We start from the raw sequence: 26,699 nt of genomic DNA, 5'->3' as shown, positions 1-26,699 counted from the left end.
GCACTGCCGCCAGCAACATCTGTCCCAATCCTTTAACCTCACGACATGGTCAATGGATCCTGCAGCACCTGAAACTCGGTTGTGTTGATGAAATGCCGCCTGCTTCTGCTTCCAGCAGCCACAGGCGGGAGGCCCCGGGAGCCGCACATCGCGGAGGCGCGCGCGCGCGTTCACGCCTGTCGGTGGCGGTCAATTTTTTTTTGGGGGGGCACCGATTTAGCGAAGATTAACAGATGCGCGCCCACATCGAAGCTCGTCCTCGCTCAGCCCGGGAGCGCGCAGTCAGGCCGGGAGCGCGCGCGCGCGCGCACGGCAGACACGGGCTCCTCACTTCCGGCGGATGTTGGTCTGGCGTCGAGTTCGGGAGGATCGAGCGGTGAGTGCGGAAAACCGGGAATAATCTGAGGGAAACTGGGAATAAACCGTGGAAAACCGGGAATAATCTGAGGGAAACTGGGAATAAACCGTGGAAAACCGGGAATAATCTGAGGGAAACTGGGAATAAACCGTGGAAAACCGGGAATAATCTGAGGGAAACTGGGAATAAACCGGGAATAACCCGTGGAAAACCGGGAATAATCTGAGGGAAACCGGGAATATCGCGCAGAAAACCGGGAATAATCTGAGGGAAACGGGGAATAACCCATGGAAAACCGGGAATAATCTGAGGGAAACTGGGAATATCGCGCGGAAAACCGGGAATAATCTGAGGGAAACTGGGAATAACCCGCAGAATACCATGAATAATCTGAGGGAGAACGGGAATATCCCATGGAAAACAGGGAATAATCAGAGGGAAACCGGAAATATTCTGTAGAAACCCGGGAATAACCTGGGGAAAACTGGGAATAATCTGATGGAAACTGCGAATAATCTGAGAGAAACAGTAATAACCCACGGAAAACGGGGAATAACCTGAGGGAAACCAGGAATAACCTGATGGAACTGGGGGGTGGTGGCAGGAGAGAGAAAGAGAGAGAAAGACCAAGAATAACCCAAGGGAACGAGAGGAGAGAGACCTGGAATATCCCAAGGGACCAGGAATAACCTGATGAAACTGGGGGAGAGAGACCAGGAATGACTCGAGGGAATAGGGAGAGAGAGAGAGACGAGGAATGACCCGAGGGAATGGGGAGAGAGAGAGAGAAAGACCAGGAATGACCCGAGGGAATGGGAGGAGAGAGACTGGGAATAAATCGAGGGAACGGTGTGGGGAGAGAGACCTGGAATAAATTGAGGGAGTAATGGGAGAGGGGTGGTGGAAGAGAGAAGCTGAGAACGACCTGAGGGAATTGGGGAGAGAGGACTAGAAATAATCTGAGAGATACAGTGACTGGAGAAAATGTGAGGCAAGGAGGAGTAGGAAACCTGTGGGAACAAATGAGATTGACGGAAAGAACGCAGTAAGTGTGTGAAAGGGGGAAGCAGTAGAGAGGAGATTAGAGTGCCTCTCTCACCTCAGCCCACGGCCTGAGGGTCAGTGATGCTATGCTCCAGAGAGGTGCTTCCCCCTCCCGCATGGGCTTTGATTGTGGATGCTTTGTTGGAATGGTGCTCAGTTTGGGAGGTATTTCTGAACCAATAGAGATACAAATCTGTCAGCTGCTTTGGTAAGCGATGGCATTGGCAAAGTATTGGGATCAGATCCCTGGCTGGTCAGGGGATAATAATGGAACATAGTTACCTACTGAAGGGAAGCAGTGAATGTCATTGTGTTGAAAAAAGGGATTACTTTTATCCTGAGGATTGATTACTTGGTTACTTAAAGAAGATTACTTCTTACTCACCGATAACCTCGCCAACCTTCATTTCGGATTCCACCAGAACCACTTGGCTCTAGACCTCGTGACAGCCTTGATTGTGACTTGGACACAAGAGCTGAATGCGGAAAAGATGTCAGAATAACTGCCCTCAACATCAAAGCAGCACTTGACTAAGTATGACATTGAGGAGCCCTAGAAAAACAAAGGGAAAACCCTCCAGTGCGTGGAGTCATACCTGACACAAGGGAGAAAGTTGTGGTTGTCAAAGGCCAATCGTCATAGCCCCAGGACATCGCTGTAGGAGTTCCTCAGGGCAATGTCCTAGGCCCAGCCATCTTCAACTGCTTCATCTTCATCTGTCAAGAGGTCAGGCGTGCGATTATTCGCTGATGATTTTACAGTGTTCCACTCCATTCACAACTCCTCTGATAAGGAAGCTGCCCATGCCAGCCTGCAGCAGGTCTTGGATAACATCCAGGCTTGAGCTGACCAGTGGTAGGTAATATTCGTGCCACTTAAGTGCCAGGCAGTGACCACCTGTGACAAGAAAAAGCCCAACCACCTCCCCTGAACTTCAGTGGTACCTGAACTGCACTGCTGTGTGCCCCACCATCAACATGCTGGGAGTCACCATTAAGCAGAAGCTTAACTAGACCAGCCATGTCACACCATGACAATGAGAGCAGGGTACTCTGCAATAAGTCACCCTTCAAAGCCTCTCTGCCATTTACAAGGCTCAATGCAGCAATGTGATGAAGTACTCACTACTTGCTTGGATGGGTACTGCACCAACATTCAAGGCAGTCTACTTGATTGGTGTCCCTGCCACTAAACGCCATATCCATCCCATCCCATCCATAGCTGATGTACTGTGGCTGCAGTATGTACTGTCTATTGGATGCCCTGCAGCAACTCACCAAACTTACTTCAACGGCACCTCCCAGCCGCCCTGACCTCTATCACCTGGGAGAACAAGAGCAGCAAGATCATGGAAAAGCCATCACTTCCAAGTCGCACATCATCCTGGCTTGCATGTAAACTTCTGTTCCTTCATCGTCACTGAGTCAAAAGCCCCCAAATTCTCTTATTAACACCATCATGGGAACACCATGAGCAGGACTGCTGCATTTAGTGGTCTAACCAAGAACTGAAAAACTTCTCTGTTTGAGGCAAGCATGTTATACATGAGCAACCCTGGATCTTGAACTTATCTGCTCTTTTTGCCTCCCAGTAGTCTGCATGACTGAAACATAGAAACATAGAAAATAGGAGCAAGAGTAGGCCATTCGGCCCTTCGGGCCCGCTCCGCCATTCAAAATGATCATGGCTGATCGTCCAACTCAGTACCCTGTTCCCGCTTTTTCCCCCTATCCCTTAATCCCTTTAGCACTTGGCCTCAACTGCCTTCTGTGGTAGAGAATTCCACAGGTTCACCACCCTCCGAGTGAAGAAATTTCTCCTCATCTCGGTTCTAAATGGCATTCCCCGTATCCTGAGACTGTGACCCCTGGTTCTGGACTCCCCAGCCATCAGGACCATCCTCCCTGCATCTAGTCTGTCTAGTCTATTAGAATTTTATATGTTTCGATGAGATCACCTCTCATTCTTCTAAACTCTAGTGAATACAGGCCTAGTCGACCCAATCTCTCCTCATACGTCAGTCCTGTCATCCCAGGAATCAGTCTGGTAAACCTTCGTTGCACTCCCTCCATGGCAAGGACATCCTTCCTCAGATAAGGAGACCAAAACTGCTCACAATACTCCAGATGTGGTCTCTCAAAGGTCCTGTATAACTGCAGTAAGACATCCCTGGTCCTGTACTCAAATCCTCTTGCAATGAAGGCCAACATACCATTCGCCTTCCTAACTGGTCTGGGTTGAAAGCGTAGAATGCACTATGTCTCATTGGGATAGGCCTAATGTATCAGCTGGTCTCATCTTCTTTTGTATGTTTGTAGGTGAGGGTGAGGTAGGCACCATGGGATGCTGGTGGGAGATAGAGAATGGTGGTTACCTGAAAGTCTAAGATTGGGAATACTAGTTCCTGTGGGAAGTACAGAGGTTAAGATCATTGTTTCCCTAGGATTGTACAGAGGTTGGAAATTGAGAATGGTGTTATCATGGGACTGCAAGGGGTAGTGATGCTGTTGTCATGGCAATGCACAGGTCATAAATTGAGGACAGCATTCCCGTTGATGAATCTTTGGAAATCCTGTTGCCTTGTCAGATAGAGGTTAGAGAATATGTATGATGGTTGAATCAGTGAGTGAATTCTTGCAGTTTGCCTAATAGTTTATTTCTCTGTCTTGTTGCAGATTACCTACTTAAGGTATCCAGACTGAATACATTTCAGTATTATTCTAACCTCAAGTGCATTCCTGAGACTGAGGGAGCCATGCTGGACCGAGACCTCGGGTGGGTATACTGCTCGTGCAGAGGCGCATTCCGTTGCTGCATTATAATCTAGTTTCCTTCTGCTTTTTCCCTATTAAAGGCACCTAAGCCCCCTTAGATGGCGTGTCTTCCAGAAGAATACTATATAGCTTCTAACGCAAGCTAGTGAAACTTAGCTGTAAACTGAAGCAGTGTGCATTTCAGTCAAGGTTGGGATTCAAGCCCAGGATCTTTGGATGATCAGCACCTTTGGAAGGAGTTGCTCAGCCCTCTGAATGGGTTCTATTGCCCAGACATAAAAGCAAAGAGTACCATATATTGTTATACCATGTGACCCAGAGATGTTTGCAAAACAATGTTCAGTTGTTGCACAAACGCATCCTCTTTTTGAAGTGAGATTGCAAGTCACAGGTGAAAAATTAGGGTCTAACTGCAGCTGACACTTTTTGGTGTTTCTTCGAGGGCCTGACTGGCCTCCTGTTCCTATGTTTAGACCAGGAAGGGTAATACGAAATCTTCTTTGGAAACTATATGTTGCAGAAAAGTGTGAATTAATGTTTTGTGCTTCCCTGATTTGAGTTGCTGAGTTAGATGCCAGGCTGTGATATGGGTTAGGGAAGGCTTCTTTTTAATGGGAGCAGCTGTGTTTTTGTTGCACGTTAGTTGAATTGGGACTGTTGAGGAGAACAAGTCTGTCATATCAGGATGGAGTGAGTGTTGCACTTGAGCAGATTTGTTGAACAGATTGTGCGGCGAGCTGGCTGCTTATGGGCTGGACTGAATGCGTGTTGTGATGGGCGAATGCTGGATGTGGGACTGTATTTGATTTGTACCATGATGGTTGAATGATGTGATTGCAATGAGTGTGTTGAAATCATTTAAGGATGAGACATTGAGCAGCAGGATTTCATACTGGTCACTTACTGTATCTAAAAATTGTGTAATACGGTGTGACTTGGGATACAAAGTTTTCTATGCTTGGCAGTCCCTGTAGTCACAATCTGTACAGGCTTCTGATCATGTAGAACATTTACTCTGGTGTTCATTACAGATTAACAGTTAAAACTCAGTTTGTGTGTGGTTTACACTTGTGCTGATTACTGAATTTGATGAATTGGTGGTTATTCTGGTGTGTTGTAAGGTATCCAAGCCCGGAGTTACTTAGCAACTGCAATAGCAAAATATTTGGATTCTGTTTAGAGGGTCTGGAATACATGCTATGAATGATGTTTGAATTCTGGTCCACTCTTAATATTTGGTTCTCAGCTTAGCGCTGCACCTGGGAGAGGAATTTTGAGACACCCTCCTTCTACCAGTTGAGAAAATTCAGTTGGATCATCAGTATGTAGATTGCAACTGTGGGCCAGACCCTTCCAGATCCCATGCCACCATAAGAGGGCAGTGTAGAATTTGGAGGTAGCATGTGTGAATAGAAAACGGGGTTTTTAATTCATAAACAAAGATGAAATGCTGTGTAATCAGAGCTTAGTGTTGAATTTTTGATGGCCAGTTTCTGTCACTGAGATTTTTCCCCTTATTACACGCATTTATAGTGCATCCTTCGTGTCCCTTGGTTACTGTTTCTTCTTTACATTGAACATTGGGATAAAAAGCATTGCAAGAGTGGCACGGAGCATTGAGGTGCCAGTGTGTGGTAACATTCATAGGTTTGCAACTTTAATCTACCAAACTATGGAGTTGCAGATGACTGTGGGGAAGTATCCACGAGGAAGCCATGTCCTTTCCCATAGTCATCCCTGAGGTGTCCCAGGCACCTCCGAACGGCCAGTTCAGACCAGCACAGTCACAGCTCATAAGAGAGGGATGCCCACCTGTTCTCAGTATTGTAGTATTGCACGAGCCAGGGAGAGCAGAGAATGTTAGCTTTAAATGAAAAATACTGTACAAAGGATTGATATTGAGCGTAGCAGAAATTAACATCACCGCTTTCATCTTCATTTGTAGTCCGACCCCGTCTTATCCTCCCACGTATCCGGAGCCCACTATTGGGTAAGGAGTTTTTGGTTCTGTTGTTTTGGTGTCTTTATTGTATCTCCTGTAGACGGGACCTTTCAATTAGTTACATGCTGTCTATATTGCTGGCCTCAACAATAACCTTTTTATGATAATTATAAGAATTTTACAATCTATGCTTTTGCACCTACCAATAAAATGTTTCAAATGCAATTCTGGGAGAACAGTCGATGATTTCCAGAGGAAGCTGATCCCTTTGCTGGTGAACTAACTGATGGTTATAGGCCATCTCTGTAGCGTCTGTATAAGCACCTCAGTTGTGTATTTACTGTAAATAGTGTGTATCTTGGCGTATTGGTGATACTAATGTAAAAATCTTACCATTGGTTTCCAGATCATACAGAAATGCCAAATGCACAGCTGGTTTTACAGTAGATTATAGTGTTGAGACCATTATCAAGCTGTTGCTATAATTCTGTAGTTGTAAGTGACCGTGTTCAACAGCAGATATGTTTCTGTAGTGGATGTCACATATTCTGGGGATGTGCCACTGATCCGATTGCCTCGTTTAATTTGATTACTAATGTATTCCTGCAATTTCAGAAGACACACGCCTTATATGTCACAGCCTGAGTACAGGATCTATGAGCTCAACAAACGTCTCCAGAACTGGACAGAGGTGGGTAATTTCAGGCCGATTAGTCAACAGAGTTTAAAGTATAGATAGTTTCAGAACTTCACTCCTAGAGTAATCACGAGCTTAGAGCTGGAACATTGTTTTCTGCTGAATGCAATGTTGTAAATATCAAAGTGAACATCTGGAGAAGTGGGATACTGAAATTGTCGAGATTGCATGATTTAACCAGCATCTTCTGGTTGATAAGGGCAATAGAGAATGGGCCTCTCCTGAAGGCATTAACTTTTTTTCTGGGGCATAGTTCCACAATGGACATTTTCCCCTTCAGCACCTTACCCATATTCAGAGGTGAGCATTGTCATTTAGTGTCGCCAGGCTGTGAGGGGTGCAAACTGAGTAGTGATCAAGATTGGAGACCCTAACTGATTTTTCTTTTCCCCCTGCTTGAAACCCAGGGATGAAGCCTGTTGCGTCATCAGATGAGTTAACTCAGTACAGACCAGGGACCAAACATGAGGCCCTTTTTGTTTGTATATTTCAGCTACTCACTAGAAACCTGCTGAGCTATTGGGATAGCCGGCTGCTTACAGTTTGTGGATGTGGTGGCAATTATGGGTTAAGCTATAAATTTTGTTTTATTTTTTGTTCGATATTCTCGCCTCCCCTCTCTTCCTGAAGGTATGGTTCCTTAATGGCTGTCGCTTTCTGCTGCCTCCCCCTAGTGGCCTTATTCAGTTGCTAGCATAGACAATAAGTGTAGGCATCATGTACAGAGCCTGATTGTACCCTTATCTAAAGTCCACAATCAAACATACACAGGCTGCCCACTCCCGCTCCCCAAACCTGGGCACACTGAAGCCAATTGTAGCATCACTACTGTAGTAGCTTGTAGGGTGATGGATAGTTTGGGAGATAGCTTCCATAACTTGAGAAGTACCAACGTAAGGGCAATAGGGAATGGGATGGTTGAACATTTTGTTATACACGCATGCACACAGTACAACATCTGATGCACAAAATGCAGCATGTGAGTGTAAGATTTTATTTGGAACCAAGACAAATACTGCAACGGAGATGCCGACAGAATTCAATTGCGCGCTGATTCTGACTGTCATTGTAGATGAGGTGAAAACACTCCGCATGCCTCGCTGTCTCTCTGTGTCTTTATTGTGTTTTACTTCATTAGATGAAGATTAACTTATTATTGGGCTCCATAGTTCAGCCGGTGTTGAGGGTTTTATTCTCTGGCGAGCACATTGTCTTGTGACTCTTTTGTCAATTTGATTTTTCTCTCAGGAGTGTGACAATCTTTGGTGGGACGCTTTCACCACTGAATTTTTTGAAGATGATGCAGTGTTAACTGTGGCTTGCTGCCTGGAAGATGGACCAAAGAGATACAGTGAGTTGGTACTGTTCCCCATCACAGTCTACGCACGTTTCAAACCAACTGCAGCGCTCGTACAACAACTTTCATTAGTTATAAAAACATGTGCTGAAGTAATAGGCCAAGAAAGACTCTGCCATTCTTTTTGAGCGACAAAAAATAATAACTTAGAGGGGACACTAATAAACTTTGCAGGGTAATGTGGAGAGATAGTCTCGTGCCCAGTATGGTACATAAATATCCTGTGTACCCAATTTGGTACATCAGTAAATTGTACATATTAACACAGTAAAACTCCCTCTTCTGAGTTATTTACTAAAGTCAGAGGAGTAATTTTATTCCTTTAGCAGATGGAATAATCTACACTCTACAAAATGCTTAGATGTTTAAAGTTCAATTGTATTATAAAACTCTTGTCAAAGTTTTGAAATTTAATGTGTTTTTTTCTATTTCTACAAAGCAATTGGCCGGACCCTAATCCCTCGGTATTTCCGTAGTATCTTTGATGGCGGAGCAACGGATCTTTATTTTAACCTGAAACACTCAAAGGAATCGTTCCACGGCAATTTGGTGATACTGGACTGTGATCTGTGCAGCATGATCACACTGCATAGCAAGCCCATCTTCACCAAGGTAGGAAATATCCCGTGTAGTGAATTGTAGATTGGATGTAGACGCTTTGATTTCCTGCTAGTCTCTGTCAACTAGCAGTTGAACCAAAAACCAGTAGAGCAGGCATTTTTCTTGCTTTTTTCTCATGAATTTTTGCTCTTTGGCCTTCAAAGAATGTACGGCACAGAAGCAGGCCATTCGGCCCAACAGGTCCATGCCGGTGTTTATGCTCCAGGTGAGCCTCCTCGCTCCCACCTTCTTCATCTAACCCTATCAATATATCCTTCTATTCTTTTCTCCCTCATGTGTTGATCTAGCTTCCCCTTAAATGCATCTATGCAAGTTGCCTCAACTACTCCTTGTGGTAGCAAGTTCCACATTCTTACCACTCTCTGGGTGAAGAAGTTTCTCCTGAATTCCCTATTGGATTCGTTAGTGACCTTCTTATATTTATGGTCCCTAGTCTGGTCTCCCCTGCAAGTGAAAACATCTTCTGTACATATACCCTATCGAACCCTTCCATAATCTTAAAGACCGCTATCAGGTCACCCCTCGGTCTTCTCTTTCGTAGAGAAAAGAGCCCCAGTCTTTATTTCAACACAGCAAGGAAGTAGGGTGGGAGATCAGTGTGTAAATGGCATATTTGAAATTTAGGAGGCAAAAGAGAGGAAACTCAAAAAACAAAGCATCAGTAAAATAAAGACAGGAGAGATTATTCAGCTTGTACTTGTTTGTTGTCTCAGGTATGTACAGAAGGCCGTCTCTACCTGGAGTTCACTTTCGATGATCTGATGCGTATAAAGAATTGGCATTTTAATATCAGACAAAATCGCGAGCTGCTCTCACGCAGTATCCTTGCAACACATGTGAGTATCTGATTTTTCTTTAAAAGTGATCACAACTGATTATTCTCTCTCAGCCACATATCGATGCGTGAACAGATGTCCTGAATGCAGGCCTTGAAGCTTTTAGTGACTGACCAGCAAGGATATGGCTCCCCGACCCCGACCCCCGTACTCACTGCATAAAAGGTCGAATTCTGGCATTGTAACGCGGTTTGTTCTTTTGTAATTGGCAGCAATTGAATTTCTGGGCACCAGGAAAAACTCCCTAAATACATAAGTTCTGTTTAATTTGTGTTCTTTCTAAGCTGCAAAAGTTTATATATATTATCCTTTACCTTTTTCTTTTGTGAATTTTTGCTATCTTGTAGGATGAAATACATCGTCTAGCAAATTGGTAATGGCGTCTGTTGCCAATTAGCTGGTTGCAAACCAGGAGGCAAAATACAGGCATGTTCCACTCACAAAATGACTGCCAGGTGATCAGAGATATGAGTGTGTGAGAGGTGGTTCAACACTTCCACATAGGAGTGTGGGCTGGGTGCTTGGTGAAACCTGTACAGAGGTACTGGACTATGGGTTGAGGTTTGAGCAATCATTGAAGTACACAGGCTCCCAAAGTCCCATACAAATCCATCTCTTCGAATAGACAGAGGGAAAGCAACGCCGTGTGTTATTGTTACAATCAACATATTATATTATTCTGATCTCCCTGCACAATATTGTTGTTTGTGTAAGATGAATTAATTCATCTTTGCGTACTTGAACAGAGCATGACTAAATGTAATAAAAGCATGTCAGACTTGGACATTGCTTGTAATTATAAAGTTGGCCTGTTTTATGAAGGATTTGATGAGCTTGACGGTACTGAAAAAGCATTTTGAGGGATGAAAGTAGGAACATATTTTTCTATGTAGCTAGTATTTATTTGCAGTATTACTGAGTAGCACAGTTAATGATTTTATGTCCCTACAAAACCCATTCCTTAGTCCTTTTTACTTTTTTTTAGGCCCAGGATCCTCCAATGTTGGAGCAGTTATCCAACAGTATCACCCGCTCTGGCCTCACAAACTTCACCCTTAACTACCTCAGAGTAAGTATGATGTCTGCACAGGGAACCCAAGTCTGTAAATAAAGATGAATCCACCTTGTTTGAGCACTCTTCTCTTTTTTTTTGTATTGAGTTGGTACAAAACTGGCATTAACTAAATTGATAATATTGTGTGGCTTTAAGGACAGCTGTTATTCTTTTGAAAAGTCAATGAAAAGGCAGTTATTCCCTGTATCTAGCCATACTGTATCTAATCTGACAGTCTTTGATGGGACAGCATCGAGGGAGCTTTACTCTGCATCTAACTGTGCTCTACCGAACCTGAGAGTGCCTGAAAATGACTTCTTCAGCACTGGCATAAACTCATTCATTATTTTGGTCCTGTAGTGGCACGCCTTCTGGTGCCTAGTTCAGGTTTGGCGGTCAATAACTGGGAAACAGCTCAATTGCCTGTCTTTTGTTCTGATTACAGAATAAGCCATGGTTGGGGACTGAAGTAAAGAAAGAAAATAGAAAATAGAACAAAGAACTGCAACACGGGCCAGACCCAGGGCTAGAGAAGAGAGCATTGGGGTTGGGTGGAGCAATGTGCTAAACATAAGATTGAAGGTTAAGGAAAATCAAGGGGCAGTACCTTTTATGCAAAGGCCTCTCCCTTTTTTGCATAGAATATTATTAATTTCCTTACTAGACTGTTTCATTTTTTTTAAATGTCAATTTTATCGTTGCTGTGAAGATCTCTCGATTAGAGTCTCTCTCCCTGACAGACTGCTCTGGTAATGTCAGGTGGAGCGAGCAATTCCATTTGCACTGAAGTGGCTCCACTGCAAATAGTGGATTTGTGACTTCCAACTGGCCTGAACACTGCACTCACCCCACTCTGGGCATGCTATGGGCTGGGAATGCTACACAGTAATCCTCATTCAAGTCTGATAACACCGTCTGCTCGTTACAATGGAACCATTCTGGGACATCCCCTGTTATTATAATCACAGTGGCCTCTGAGGGAGGACATTGCTTGAGGGTTTCCGTTGGTGGCAAAAAAATACCTGGGAAGAGAATTTTCTTGTATAAAAAGGAGTACTTAGAACAAAGGAGTGAACATATTCAAGAGGGAGTTGGATAATTTTTTGGCAGTGAGATGATTGAGGGATATATGACCAGAGTATTGTATTGGATCTTTCAAATCTTGGGACCACCCAGAGGGATTACAGTAATCTTTCCAGACCTGTCCATTCCAGTGTGCAAAAAATATTTCCCTGACATGAGTGCAATATGTGATGAAATTGGAGTGAAACAATAAAAGCTGCAGCTAAGGATTATTTAGGGCACATTTCTGAGTTCAAGGATCAGACAGGTTAACCGTTCAAACACTTGGACCTAAAAACCTGAATCTTGGGCTGATTTGTGTGATTTCTTTTTTTTCCTTTCCCTCAAACTAGCTTTGTGTCATTTTGGAACCAATGCAGGAACTGATGTCAAGACACAAAACCTATAACCTGAGCCCTCGAGACTGTCTGAAGACCTGCCTGTTTCAGAAGTGGCAGCGGATGGTGGCTCCTCCCGGTAAGAGGCTGCGGGTACAGAGATGGTCTGTAAGATGCAGCTGATAGGCGGGATAATCTGCAAAAAGGAGCTTTTATTCTCCTGAAGTGCCAGAGATCAATAACATTTCCAACCATATTACAGCTGAAAGCACAGTAGAGTCCAACCCTGAAAACCATACTGTGTCCTACTGCAACACAGGCCAGACCCAGGGCTATGTTACATACTACAACATGGGCCAGACTCAGGGCTATGTTACATACTACAACATGGGCCAGACTCAGGGCTATGTAACATACTACAACACGGGCCAGACCCAGGGCTATGTTACATACTTCAACACGGGCCAGACCCAGGGCTATGTAACATACTACAACACGGGCCAGACCCAGGGCTATGTTACATACTACAACACGGGCCAGACCCAGGGCTATGTTACATACTACAACATGGGCCAGACTCAGGGCTATGTAACATACTACAACACGGGCCAGACTCAGGGCTATGTTACATACTACAACACGGGCCAGACCCAGGGCTATGTTACATACTACAACATGGGCCAGACCCAGGGCTATGTAACATACTACAACACGGGCCAGACCCAGGGCTATGTTACATACTACAACACGGGCCAGACCCAGGGCTATGTAACATACTACAACACGGGCCAGACCCAGGGCTATGTTACATACTACAACACGGGCCAGACCCAGGGCTATGTTACATACTACAACATGGGCCAGACCCAGGGCTATGTTACATACTACAACACGGGCCAGACCCAGGGCTATGTTACATACTACAACACGGGCCAGACTCAGCTCTGTATGACCCAGGACAACACAGACCATACATGGTACAGTACAGGCCAGGCAAGGTAAGGTGGCACCTGTTGGAAATGGGGAGGGTTTTTACTTCTAATCATCTCTGACCCTTTTGCTGAAAGTGGGCACATATGAACACCAGGACTTAAAATTCCTATTTTAACAAAAAAAAGGGAGAACGTCTGTTCATCGCGAATTCATGACCTACTAATGAAATAGCATTTTTAGAAATCTTGCTTCAAAACTTTGTTCCCCTAATTTCATTAGTGAGTCATTAATTATGGGGAAAAGTGAGCATTGTTGTTGAGAAGAATTTTGCACTCCAAGTGAGGGCTTAGTCAGTCACTTCTGATTTTTCAAGCTCACGCGTGAAGAACGGCTGCTGGGACGAAGCCGGAGTATACCTGTGTGATGTGCTTCCATATTTAAACACTTTGTGAGAACATAGAGGGACCGATGTCTGTTGCAATTTACAGTTTCCAAAGTTATTGTTCAGCTTTACTTTCATCTTATTTTCACACAGCTGAACCTGTCAGACCTCCAACAGCCAAGCGGCGAAAGAGGAAACAGTCTGGAGGCAACACGTCCAGTGCAGGGCCAGCCAGTAACAGCAGTGGGGGCAATAAGAAAAAGACTAGCCCTGCCACAGGCTTCAGTCTGGCAACTCAGGTACCTGTAAGCATCCTTCTCTATATTGATTTAATCACTGTCTTTGACTGTCACTAACATTGCGAAACCAGCTGGCCTCTTTACACAGACTTTGGGAGAGCCTGAAGTTCCCAATCGGGGCAGTCTACAAGTAATCATATCTATTGGATCATAGGAATGGTGTTCATTTCTCACTGGAGGTCATCTAATGCTTTATGCCTTTGACTAGATTGAGGGAATTTTCCTCTCATATTTTCTTTTGATAGTGGCAAGGAAGTGCATGTCCAGCGGACTAGTTTTACCCGCAGTTAATTGCGGTCCAGATAAATAAAAGTGGTCCTGCTATAAAGCGCGCTCCAGTTGACACTTCTCCCATACTAAGGGGAGAACTACCAAAGGAGCATCCTCATAAATGGCATCATCCACAACAGAGTGGGAGCAGGAATAGTGGCCGCCGACTGCCCATGACAACTGGGATTAGAAAACAGAACAATCCATTGTCTTAACACTGGCTACTGTCAACATCTCACCGATGATGCTGCACCAATGTTACCCACAATAATAAAAGTTGATTGGCCCAATGGACCCAGATGTGCTTAATGGGCAGGAGCAGTGGATTTGGACTGTCAGTGACAGGTGGGGCACAAGAGATGTTATTTTGCCAGTAATGCTGCTCCATACGTGTCCTCTATATAAATATTAACCCAGCAATCTGTGGCCTCCTCTCAGGCACACCTTGATCTAATATTGTTAATACTTTTACTTTTTGAGGACCTTACGACAATGCTTATGGAAATAAATGTCTGAACAGCATAAACAACTTCCATTTCTATCGCACTCCTCAAGCATAGATGTCACAGAGCGCTAAACACTGCAATAAAGAAAGGGGAAAAATAGATTCAGGGGGTGTGAAGGTATAATCAAAAAGAAGGGACGTAAACTTTTTTGGAAGGCAGAGAACAAGATGAAGGTGGTGGGCGAGGGCGTTCCAGTGGCTGAAGGAAGAACCACCGATTGTGGGAATGAGGAATAAGCTGGTGTCGCAGGAGGGGAGGGCGTGAGTGAGATGTGCAATTAGGGAAGATCTTTGAAATGGGGATGGGGCTAGGCCACGGAGTGATTTGTTTTTTGAAGTGAGGTTGAGGATCTTGGTTAATTTCCTGGGTGCATGGAGCTCAGCAAGGACACCCTGGTGTTTTAGATCAGCTTAGATGGTCAAGACAGGAAAGCCAGCAAAGAATCTGCTGGAGAAACCATTGAGACTAACCACAGTGATAAAACATCCAGATGAATAAAGAGTGTTTTTATATTCCAGTTAAAACCTATGGTACTGTAACCTTAAATCTTCTCCCTAGAAATCCAACCCTAACTCAGTAACCAATTCCCTTTGGAAAATAAGTAACAAACTTCGAAAACTTTTGGAGTTGAGTTCAAAAGCAGGAAATGAGTCCTGCAAATGTAGTGTGAGTGCTGTGTAAACGGGTCTGCTGGGTTCGTGCGTGGGGTTGGAGTTTGAGCTCTTTCTGTCTGTATTCCCATTCTTAGATGAAAGAATGGGGAATCTAACTGGCCAATAGTCTATCAAGAAAATATTTTGACACCTTTTAGATGCTTTCTGATGGCCATTATATTCAGCAAACTGCTTATTGTGCTTTGGATGTAGTTGCCATCTTGAGTACATCAAACTGTTTGTGATTGTAGAGGGCAGCTGTCCTTTTGAGGCTGTCAGTGAGCTCTTTTATTACTCTTTACCTTTCACTCTAACGCTTTCCTCTCTGTGATGCAGTTGATTTGACTGTAGTTCTAACCCTGACTGTTTTAGGGTGTGGGGAGTAGGGTTTGTGGAGGTGTCTGTTTTCAGTGCAGTACTGACCTGCTGTGTTCTTTACATCTTGAGATTCTTGAATTATGGATGCACACAGTCTGAGATTTTCACCCTTACTGAAAATCTCAAGTACTTGCTGAGATTTCCCTTAAAGCAGTGCTGAACCGCCACTTCATATTGCCATATTGAACCTCAGTCGCAATCTCCCTCTTCAATCTGAATTGTCCCAGTGATGTTTTTTCATGTCTTGAAGCACAGCCCCTGTGGGGGATCTCTTTCATATCTGGATATATGAGGTGATATTGGAGGTGTGTACTAAAGTTTGAAAATGGTTATAGTTTTGTGGTCCCCATTTTGTGAAGACCAGTTAAATTAATTTGATGGTTTGACCCAGTGTGAGGGTGATAGGTAGGCTGAATATTCAGAGCAGTGGCTGCTGTCTTACTGGTGGTAGCTCAGTTTAGAGGGAAGTTAGTGAGTCCCAGACTCTGATTTGGGTGGCAGTGCTGCTCGCACACTCAGCTTGCAATGAGGTTAATGGATCGTTGACTAGTTACTGCTTTATAGTTCATCTGTGGATTAAGATCGGTAACTTTTGTTTCTTGTGTCATGAGAGAAGAATTTCCAACCTCTTCCTCTTCCAAAACCTGATGAGAAAAGCACTGTTTGTACGACTGAAGGCTTCGATAAAATTGACTACCAATAAATGGTAATTTTATCACTGAGAAAGAATTAGTTTTTCAAGTAACAGTAATGCCACTGCCTCTACTTTGGATCAACAGTGCACTGCAGCTCAACCTCTTGAGTAATTAATACTTACTCTTCGGTACTGAGGTTGATATGGTAGTAATGAAAATTGTTCAGTGTACCATGCATTGGAGAATAAGTTTTATTGATAAAGACCCTCCCCCCATATTGGTTCTGCAGTATATTCTGCATCCCGTGGAATGTTGGCCACAATGCTTTTGGATTGATTGATTGAGGTGTGGTCATGTTTAGGACTTCACTGCAGGGCGTGTGGAAACGTAGCTAATTACACTGATGCTCTGCTAAAGAACACAGCAGGTTTCTGCATTTTTTTGTTAGATCTGATATGACATTTTTTTTAAAATTCTAGTAGAATTCATCTTTTTAAAAAAAAAATCCAAAAAAATCTCTGCTGAAAATTTGCATGTGGCGAGTAAGTAGAGAATGAGTTTGGCAAGACGAACTTTTGATTAAGAGTGCCCTCTTCTCTTGCAGGTTCAACCTGAGAGTAACTTGCTGGGCTAAAAGGGTTTGGGATTATAACCCTGCCCCCACACCCTGTCTAGGCCAAAGTAGAACGTTATTAGACAATAAGTGGGTCTCGGCAGCTGGGGAGGAGGCGGACTGCTTTGAAAACTCAGAAGATTGGTTTTCGTCTAATCCTCCGTGTCTTAGATATCGAGGGGCTTAAACCTATTTAAAAGAAACAACATATTAATACTATTAGGATTTCCCAGAATCTAATCTGACGAGTCCTATTCCTTGAATCAAACCAGCCTTTGATTCTATCCCTGCCTGGTTTGGTAATGGGACAGAAAGATTGTGAAGAACAATATAAACGGTCTGGAAAACCCACCAACTTTTAACTCTGCACTTTGAAGATCAGACTTTTAATGCTAATGTTCTTTTCTTTTGTAATAAACCCCTTTAAAATTGAGAAATGTTATAATTGGTTGTTCAGTAGTAATTTTGAGGCCTGGGTTATTCTAACGTCAGATTTTGTCTTGTCTGATTTCAACAATAAACTGTACTAGCTCAGGTTATGTAGCGTTTCAAAAAATGTTAGAAGTTAGGGCAAGGAAAGAAACAAAATATCTGTACTCTATAAATTTTGTACAAGATTGAGGTTGTATAGTTTTCAAGTCATATTTGGACAGGAATTAGTGCAGTGAGCACATCCTAAACAGTAACGCTTTGCTTTTTAAAAACTTTTTACTTCACAATGGACAATCATCAAACATTATGTACGATGTGGCTTTTTACAGCTGTTGAGATTTATACCTGTTTGACTTTACATAGTATAATCAGGGGAAACTTCCACCACACCCATGAGCATAAGTAGCCGCACAGTGCTCCCTCAGAGGAAGACCAGGTACGGGAGTACAAATCAGTCACTGACATAACCTTGCCCAAAGGAAGCAGAGTTGAGTTTTATAAAAGAGTCCTGTCAGTTTAGGGATAATGGTCAGATCACTGACACCCCAAGCCCAAACGAGACAGCCCCCTCGCCGCCCCCCCCCCCCACCACCATACACAAATTAATTTAACAAATGCACATTGAACAGTGTGAGTGTAAAGAAGATGGTCACGTTTTAGAGGAATTGCCAGCATGCTGCTATGATGGGCGCAAGATACTAACCTCTTAAACCTGTCCCCCACCACACCCGAAACAGACATCCAGAAAAGTTGCTGCAATATGGGGAGAGGGGTTGTCCATCATTTGACGAGTTTATTCAAGTTTTGCATGTTGATCTGGGTCACTTTGTGTGCACAAGCATCCCAAATTGAGTCATAATACCTGATGGGTAATTTTGTTTAGAGATTTAAACCTTTGTCCTGTCCTGTCCTGCCCTCAACAAGGAAGGGACAATCAGAAATATTGATGGACCAAAAGGGTTATATCAACACAGAGTGATACAGATCAACAACTGCAGTAAATGTGGGGCACCAATAATCAACAGGAAAGAAAGCTTGGCTGCAGTTAGATCCATTTACTTATGAAACAGATCGGAGCTGCTCATTATTAGAAAAGGCATTTTAATAACATCAGTGCTCTTCTATGTTGAAAAGCTGCAGGTCCTTAAGATATATTAGCCACAGAACAAGAATAATATTCTGGATCTGACTCCCTGAAAATACCCTGTGTAATTGAATGGGGAGAATTTGCAAACATTGAATAGAATACTAAGAACACTAACAATGCCCAGCAAATAACAATGACAGCATGATCTTTCGGGTCATATCCTTTTTTAGTTGAATGGGGAAGGAGGATATTTGGGTTTAGCCAAGGACTGCAAGCTATGAGAGACCTGGGGTCCAAGCTGTTTAAAGCCAATATATTGCCTCCTGTCTGAAAATAGCTTTTAAGTTTGGGGAGTGAAATGCCTGAGCCACTTTAAACCCTGACAGAACATTAAACTGCTCACTGTCTGCCAAAGTGGGTTGGAAATGAAAAGTAAAACATCATTGGTGAACAAGATTGTTTTCCATTCCCATGGTCTCATGGACGTAAAACCCAGTACATGCACCAAGATTCAGATACCAAAGGAACAAAAAGAGGAAGGTAGGGCACATGTGGTCTCTGTAAGGGTGAAAACCAACAGATGCTTCACCATTGCGTAAGCACTGTAGGCCTGGCACTGGAGCAAAGAAGGACAATCCTGCTAGTGAAGAGGGAATGGACTGGAATCGTGCCCATTGCATGCTCTTGTCTGCTGTAGATGATGTGGACAAGAATTGTGTCCGTTCTGAGCTGTTGTCTGTTATAGGCATTAGAAAGAGGAACCTTGCCCCCACTGCCCATTCTTGCCATAGGCGGGGTAGACACGAATTATACCCACTGCATACTAAAGTAGGTCAGCGAACGTGGACAGGAATCATGGCCACTTTTGCAACTCTGGACAGTGTAGACAAGAACTGTGACTAATTCACAGTCTTGCTGCCTGTAGGTGGCATGGACTGTAATCTCGCCCACCGTATGCTCTTGTATATCGAAGGCAGTGTGGGCTGCAATCATGCCTGCTTCCCAATCTTACCTGATGTGAATATTCGTAAATTTTTGTAAACTGAGTTTTAACTTCAAAATACCAAGTTCTCATCTCAATGCACCAGTTCCTAAATGGTCGTGTGTCTCATTCTAGCATAACATTGTCACTTCACTAATATGAGTACAAAGTTAAGGACATTGACAAGTAAATGGAAATGTTAGCAGTTCATTAAACTGCCCATTGGCAGAATCTTTTACATTTGACCACATATTCTTTGACTTTCTTCTCTGTAGGGTTTCCAGTTGCTCAAACTTAATCCCATGTTGCCTCCATCAGCAAAGCAAGTGGCAAAATCTGTGCTGCACACTTGTGTCGGATTTGTTATGAGATTTGTCTTCCCAAACTTTCCTCCCTGTCAGAGCTGTTGCCATCGTAAAGTGCTCTACTAGCAGCACAGTCGTAAACCTGACTGTGGAGGAGAGGCGAGTGTGATCATCGGTCACGCCTGTGATGCAAACTATGGCCCTCTGCCTGGAGTCTGGTGATCTACTGCTAGAGCTGCTTAGCCTCCCATACAATAGCTCCTCGCAGCACTTTCCCTCTGAATGAAGCGGGCGCAGAGGTAAATTTGAAATTAAATTGGTGCAAATTAAACCGTCTTCAGCCCTTTTCAGGGTTAGTTAACTCAGGCACTGAAAACACTATGGAGTAGCTGATTGGTATATTTAAAAACTGCATGCTACTAATTTAGGCATTTAACAACAAAAATCAGTCGGACTTCAATTTGTCCCTGTAGAAATAGAACCAAACTGAGGCAGAAACTCTGGCTCTGGTCCTCCCATTCCAGCCAGATGTACAGAATCACTGGGTAATATTCAAGGAAAATGCATTAACCAGTGCTGAGTTGAAGTGTGAGGAAACGGAAAAATTCTTTTCTACTGTCTTTGCTGTGGTTTAATCGATGCGACCTACTTATTGTAGGACGTTATGGTTGTGGGTGAGCCAGCACTAATGGGTGGGGAGTTCGGTGACGAGGATGAGCGCCTAATCACGCGGTTAGAGAACGGCCAATATGATGCAGCCAATGGTATCGATGACGAGGACGACTTCCGTAACTTGCCAGCCTTGGGGAATAGCAGTCCTTGGAACAGTAAACCGCCATCAAGCCAGGAGAGCAAGTCTGATAACCCCACGTCTCAGTAATGGTACTTGAGAGCTTTAATAACAATTTAAGAATTGCAGGGACTGACGCAGTCGAAGGTTTAAACCTCTCGTGGCACAAACAGGTATTCAGTTGTGAACAAAATGCTTCTTGAACAGTGATCCAGGGCAAAAAGTAAGTGTATTAACTTTTTAGATGAAACTGCAGCCTATTTGAGGATAAATATACCATGTGATACTGAACCGTACGGACTAGGAGGTCCTAGCTTCAGTACCCAATCTATTCTGAGTGAGGATGTTACAGTTACTCTTGTGCTTCTGTGGGCTAAGGATGTGAAAATCAGTCAGGGTTCCTGCTCCTGATGGCTATCTAATGACTCCTGCTGAAAGTGCATATGTGTGAACGTTGCATGAGGACAGGATCAGGCTTGGCTCCATGTTTGAACAGTTAGCTGGAAGTCACTACCCAGGCTCACACATGAAGAATCCCACTTGGGTGAAGAATCAGACCGTGGCGGATGTCTGTGGAACTATACCTCAGCTAAAGTCAGCACTATGGAAAGATGAGAGGAAAGGGAGGAAAATTAGAAGGAAAATGATTAGCCCAATCAGCAGCTCTGATGGTTCAGTAGCATGTTGACCTCCTTAGCAGGAGATTTGAGATCAAATTGTCGCCTCCCTGATTGTTGCAATGGGGCTCATTCAGGGATCTCTGCGAGCTGCTTAAAAGGGGACCTTAGCTTAAGTGTGTTGAAGTATAGTCATGAATTGGGCTGAGCTCAATGGACTGAATAAATGGACTTTTATCAATCCTTACTTATGAAGTGCTTTCCTCCACCCCTCATTTTGCTTGTACAGAAGACTACAAGCTGGCAGTGGTACTGAATGTGTGCTTGGAACCTTTTTTTAAAAAAAATCTTTTGATTGCACAAAGTCAGAAAAACTGGTAGAATTAATATTTTTTTTATGTACAATACTAGTTTTTATGGATGATCATTAGTAATATAACCAGTCATGATAAAACAAAAATCATTGCCATATTAAATGGGTTAAATTTCTATTTTTTTTTTCAAAATCTGAAAGCACCAAGCTGATATTCCCCACCTCTTTGTAACAGCTAATACGGAGCTTTGAGCTTAGCTTTAAAATGCATCATCCAAAGAAGCCAGTACCAGGAGACTGTTCAGAACCAATGGTCCTTTCCCCCACCCCATTGAGAACTAAAATACAAAGATTTTCTTCCCAGAGAGTTTAACGTTAAAAGGAGCACTAGGCTTTCCTTACTACATTTAACCAGGTAAAGTAGATCTGATGTTAGGGATTGCTGTATGGAATAGGACCTGGCCAAGTTTTTAACAGTTGTAGTGGGGTTTTGGCTTTAGTCTACCTGCAGTTCTGATTTAATGCACTTATTTTTGCCCTGCTATCAACTGAAATTTCTGTTCTGTGGTGGTGTGTGATATGCAACACTGTAAATGTGAAGTGGTGATGAATTGATTTTTGCATTGTGCAGTTTATTTTAATTGAAATTGTTTTTAATCCCCATTGTCAAACATTGCAAAACTTGTAATTAACAATTGCTTTTTAAATTCTGCCAAGTTTTTAAATAGTTGGAAATAAACTCTGACCAGAACATTATCTGCCAAGCAGACATTTCCAGCGTCACTTTGTCCTGCTTGAAAAACAAAGCTGGAGTATAGATTTGTCACAGTAGAAGGCTCACTCCCTTCTATGCCTCCTCCCCTGCCCATCATCCCAGCAGATATGCAGGTTCTGGAATTTGATGGGATTTGCAGGAATTCCAGAACTTACTAAAGTGCTGAGACAATGAATTTAAAGGAGTGATTACCTTCATGATCAATTTTTCGTTTTTAATTTTTTATTTCTCCCATCTGTTTAGATCCTCCATGCCATGCACCATTCTTAGGCTGAGAGGACAGATCCCTATCCCAGGCCTCCGTCAATTGCACTGTTGACCGGCAGCTCAGAGGTGTGTGAGAACGGTTCAGGGTAATCCAGTTGGCTTCCACTCACCGTCTCCCTCGCACTGCTAGGCTGAGATCCGGAACTCGCTACATGGAGGATTGTGGATGCTGAACTGTATCCGGTCAGTCCACAGCATGGTGCCTTGAAGTGCAAGCACAATGCACATCTGTAACAACCATTGTCCTGTTTCCTGTCACATGGGTTGTAATTGGAGATTTCGGCAAAAAAAATTATTCATTAAAAGAAAATTTGAAATGCAGTTATGTCTGATTACAAGGGAGAAATCGGAAAAGTAAATGAATACAAGTGGAGAAGGGAAATGCACGGAGTGAGTGTCTGTCCCGTTACTGTTAATATGTCACTAACTGAACCATGTACACTAAGTGACGGAATGGATACTGGAGTGATGTGTAGGGTTAGATAGTGCTGACTGTACAGTGTTGTGTTTGTTGAGCTGTGCAGAAGGTTCCTGCCGCCATGCTGAGACACAAAGTTTGGAACCAGGTGGAGCACCTGCTTCTGTTAATTTTGCTGAAATTGGACGCAATTCTTCTTGTAAAATATAAACAGAAAATGCTGGAAACACAGAGTCAGCCGGCAGCTGTGGAGGGAACAGACAAATTAACATTCTGGGTGCGGATCCTTCTTCAGAATTCTTTCTCGATGTTGAAGATTTGAAGCGCTCTGAGTTTGTTTAAAGGAAGGCAAGTTTCCTCGAAAAAAAATAAATGAAGAAAAAAATATCTGCAAGAGGATTTCAAATATTCTGATAAAGGAAGTGCCACTTCAATCAGTCAGCCAGTGTGAAACCAGGTTGGAAATTTCAAACCTTCTGCACATCCCACACCTGAGCTGTGTTATTACTGGAGCTTTTCTTGTGTGTACCGGGAGATGGGAAAAGGTCTGCAGCAGTTTCTCTCTGCACATGGTAGCAGTCATGAAAATTCTCTGTACACAGTTTCTTGTGTTTTTCTTTGATTTTGTCAATGACTTAATTTGTGCTAGCCTTCATAGTTTGGGATCAGATTGGACTCCCACGTGTAAACACATTGTAGCACTTATTGTGCAGCTTCGAATGAAATCTCAGATCATTATTGTATTGTTTGATGTGGGCACTGTCATGAGTGTAATTGCTGTTGTCCAATAAATGTACCCAGATGTTTGACAAGACATGCCCGATTATCTGCAGCAGATGGATGGGTACACCCAGCATCTGTTCAGCATGTTGCCAGTCAGACTGATTTACCTAGGACCTTAGTGGCCAATAGTATCTCATGTCTGTTCAGGACATTCAGTGCACCTAAGTATCTTCAGTACATTAGCAGCTGTACCCAAAGTCTTTTCAGCAAGTTGTCACTGATGTGTTGGTTTGGGTTACTACCCCTGGGGTGAGATCTTTGTGTCATGTAAGGAGCTTTGAGAGTGAGTCTCGGTGTGAAGAATAATAGTGCTGCATTTTTTTCTCTTTAAACAAATTAAGGTATATAGGTTTTAGGTGTTGGAAGAAAACGATTAGAAAGCAAATTAAGTTCATTGTATAGTTTGTATGCTTCTGTGTCTCACAGTCTGAGATTTATTCCTTATTTCACAGCCTTTTGTCGATGAGATAAACAGGTAAAACCATTCTAGTGCTGCAGGACCCATATTTCAGCTTTTATTATCTGTAGGAAGAGTAATGAATTGAATGAGTCTAGATTATACAATGTCCAGAGCAAGGAGTAAGAGAACTTGAAACAACATTAACAGTTGGCTCGACCATTGCAAAACATCTGAATAACTTAAACTGCTGGAACTACCTTTTTCCTCTGAAATCAAACTGCATTTTTGTAATTGTCAGAATTGAGCATTTTATTTATGCTGGGTGTAATCGTTTTACCAAATATCTGCCAGGATGGATCCCATCAATCTCGTGAGTTTCAATAAGATTGGTGAGCAGCATACCAGATTAAAGTACAGCAATTCATTTGCATTGTGTCCAGTGCTAGGGACTTCAGTGTAAACTTTCAGCTCAGTTGTGTCAGTGCATTAGTGATAGGAACTTGTGTGTTTACATATTGGTAGGAAGCCTGTAACCACCTGATATTCACACTTAACATGACTACCCCCTACTCCTGCAACCATCATTACTGTCATCGTATATCGTCTGGTAAACCCATGCTTAATACTTATGGTACTAAACCAGTAACTTACATTATGGTTTACATAAGAGTACAGTGCTTTCTGCTAAATCTGCGCATGATTACTGCTACGATAGGGGTACAGTGCTGTCTACTAAACTGTTCTCTGATTAAACGTTACATGACAAAAGTCATTTTTAACCCGTTGACCCTTGATGTTGCCCTCACTGAAAGGTGGAGAGTGCCCATATGTAGCTATGTTTCCAAATATGCTACAGAGTGGTGGGTGCCCAGGTATGGCAGTGTTCCCGCCTCATTAAGGTGATCAGTGCGCAGGTATTAGTTATGTTTCAGCCCTTGGGGATGGGAGATAGAAGGGGTGGGAGGCATATACTCATTTCAAACAGGAAAAGTGTTGATACTTTACCAGGTCTTGCTTTGACCCCAGAGTGCTGTACCATGGATACGGCTGCCCCAATCATAATTCCAATCACACTTTAGATAGGGTGCTGATGAAAGGATAACAGCTGTCATGGAAATGAAGTCCAGGATTAAAGAAAGCCCCTTGGTCCTGGCTCTACTGTCTCTTGTTCGTTTAAAGTTTGATCCATAATGTGTATATTTTTCTGTTTTTTTTTTAAATAAGCTGTGAAATCCTGGGTGACTTTTGACCTGTCAGCACTTGCATAAGTGGCAGGAGTTTGTAAAGTTGTTTTTATGCTGGGCAAGAGATGGAGGTGATGATATTGGCCTACTTTTACTTTTCTGAACATGTAAAAAATGTTACATCCTTTTGTACCAGATCACTACAGACTAAAACCTCGGGTTCTTGTTGGTTTGACCCATTACAAATTGTTAAACTATTTGAATAAAAACTTTTCTCAGCTATATGTGTCTGACAATTCTTTATTTTTATTTCTGTTTGCCTCTATTTAACCCTCCAGGTCTTTGCTTCTACCTCCTTCAGTGTGGGCCACTTGTGGTTCAGATCTGTGACTGAGACAGAAGGACAGCATGGCTCACTTTCAGCTATGTGAACCACCAGAACCTTGAGTGCCATGCTGCTGTCTTTAAAACAGGAGAATGGTGATAAAGGACATCGTACCACAGATGTTTACAGCACCAAAGAAGGCCATTTAGCCCATCATGCCTGTACCAGCTCTTTGCTGGAGCAATGCAAGGCTAGTGCTACTAAACTGCTCCACAGTTCTGTATCTTTGCTTCAGATATTTATCCACTTTTCCTTTTAAACTCTCATCACTGATTCCCATTTCCTCCCCTCTTCCCTGCTTAGTGTTTTTGGACGTAGTGCTCCACTACTGCTTAGCTCATCCGGGATTGCTGCCCAGTCCTCCTTTATGCTAGCCTCTGTCAGCCTTTGCCCATTCCCCGGCCTCTGCTGGCGACCCAGATAGTCTTCACAACTTCTCCAAACAACCCTTCCTGGTCACCCTGCTCATCTTCACACCTCTGTCCACTACACTGTACTCTTCATGGCTTGTCCTGCTTTCCCCCTCCTCCATGGCCTCTTACTCTTCCACTCCTTCCCCTGGCTTCTAATTCTGCTCTGCCAGAAATGGTGCCCCACTTCCCAGTCTCTAACCTTGTCTACCTCCACCCTTCCTGCCTTTAACCTCACTCTACCTTCCCCCTGTTTTCTACTGGTCTCCAGTGTTACAGGCTTCCTTTTGCCCTGGTCCAGTTATACCCTGCCATCGAGCTATGCTACACGTGAAGACTCATTTGGGCTTGATTTTCTGTGTCCACTGCAGTGGAAGATCGACCAGTGTGCATCTGCACGTGTGTTGGTGCATACGGGAGTTTATATAAAATTCTTGAATTGGACACACGAACAGTAATCATCATGTTGGCTATTTTCTTGCCTTCGCCACAGAATGTCACCATAACCTCTCAAAACCAATCTTACCAAAAACCGGTTCATCATGCTTGCTCCAGAGGTGGCACTGCAACCTCTCTTTGCCTGTTAAAACAAATCTAGCTAAGTTTAAACTGCTCTGTGCCCACAGCTGTGTATCTTCCTCTGCTTCAGATTTTATCCACTTTTCTTTTTAAAAGATGCAGTGGTCTCTGCCTCTTGCTGAGAAAGGTCACAGGAGACTCGTGTGGGGGGGTGTGTGTGTGTGTGCGTGCACATATTTATCTGAACGATGGCCATTGACGCCAATCCTGTTGTTTCCT

At 43.3% G+C, this 26,699-nt stretch overlaps 1 protein-coding gene across 6 annotated transcripts; it reads left to right on the top strand.

Moving 5' to 3' along the window:
* The first annotated feature begins 331 nt into the window (after nucleotides 1–331).
* LOC137335859 (LIM domain-binding protein 1-like) lies at nucleotides 332–25,388 on the top strand. Of its 6 annotated transcripts, XM_068001346.1 has the most exons (11): nucleotides 332–376; nucleotides 4,079–4,178; nucleotides 6,123–6,167; nucleotides 6,735–6,810; nucleotides 8,065–8,167; nucleotides 8,613–8,785; nucleotides 9,508–9,630; nucleotides 10,616–10,699; nucleotides 12,100–12,223; nucleotides 13,553–13,704; nucleotides 20,218–22,288. In XM_068001346.1, exons 2-11 carry the CDS (start codon nucleotides 4,159–4,161, stop codon nucleotides 20,437–20,439), a joined length of 1,122 nt encoding a protein of 373 aa, XP_067857447.1. In that variant the 5' UTR covers nucleotides 332–376; nucleotides 4,079–4,158; the 3' UTR covers nucleotides 20,440–22,288. The 6 variants fall into 6 exon arrangements, with proteins under 6 accessions (XP_067857447.1, XP_067857446.1, XP_067857442.1 ...); XM_068001345.1 differs by lacking the exons at nucleotides 332–376; nucleotides 20,218–22,288 and adding an exon at nucleotides 22,298–25,388 and having other exon boundaries at nucleotides 4,084–4,178; nucleotides 13,553–13,698; XM_068001341.1 differs by lacking the exon at nucleotides 332–376 and having other exon boundaries at nucleotides 4,084–4,178; nucleotides 13,553–13,698.
* Nucleotides 25,389–26,699: the final 1,311 nt, after the last annotated feature.

This window comes from Heptranchias perlo, chromosome 20 (genome assembly GCF_035084215.1).
Source record: "Heptranchias perlo isolate sHepPer1 chromosome 20, sHepPer1.hap1, whole genome shotgun sequence".
Lineage (NCBI taxonomy): Eukaryota > Metazoa > Chordata > Chondrichthyes > Hexanchiformes > Hexanchidae > Heptranchias > Heptranchias perlo.
The sequence above is the reverse complement of the archived record's forward strand: the minus strand, read 5'-3'. Positions and strand labels throughout refer to the sequence as shown.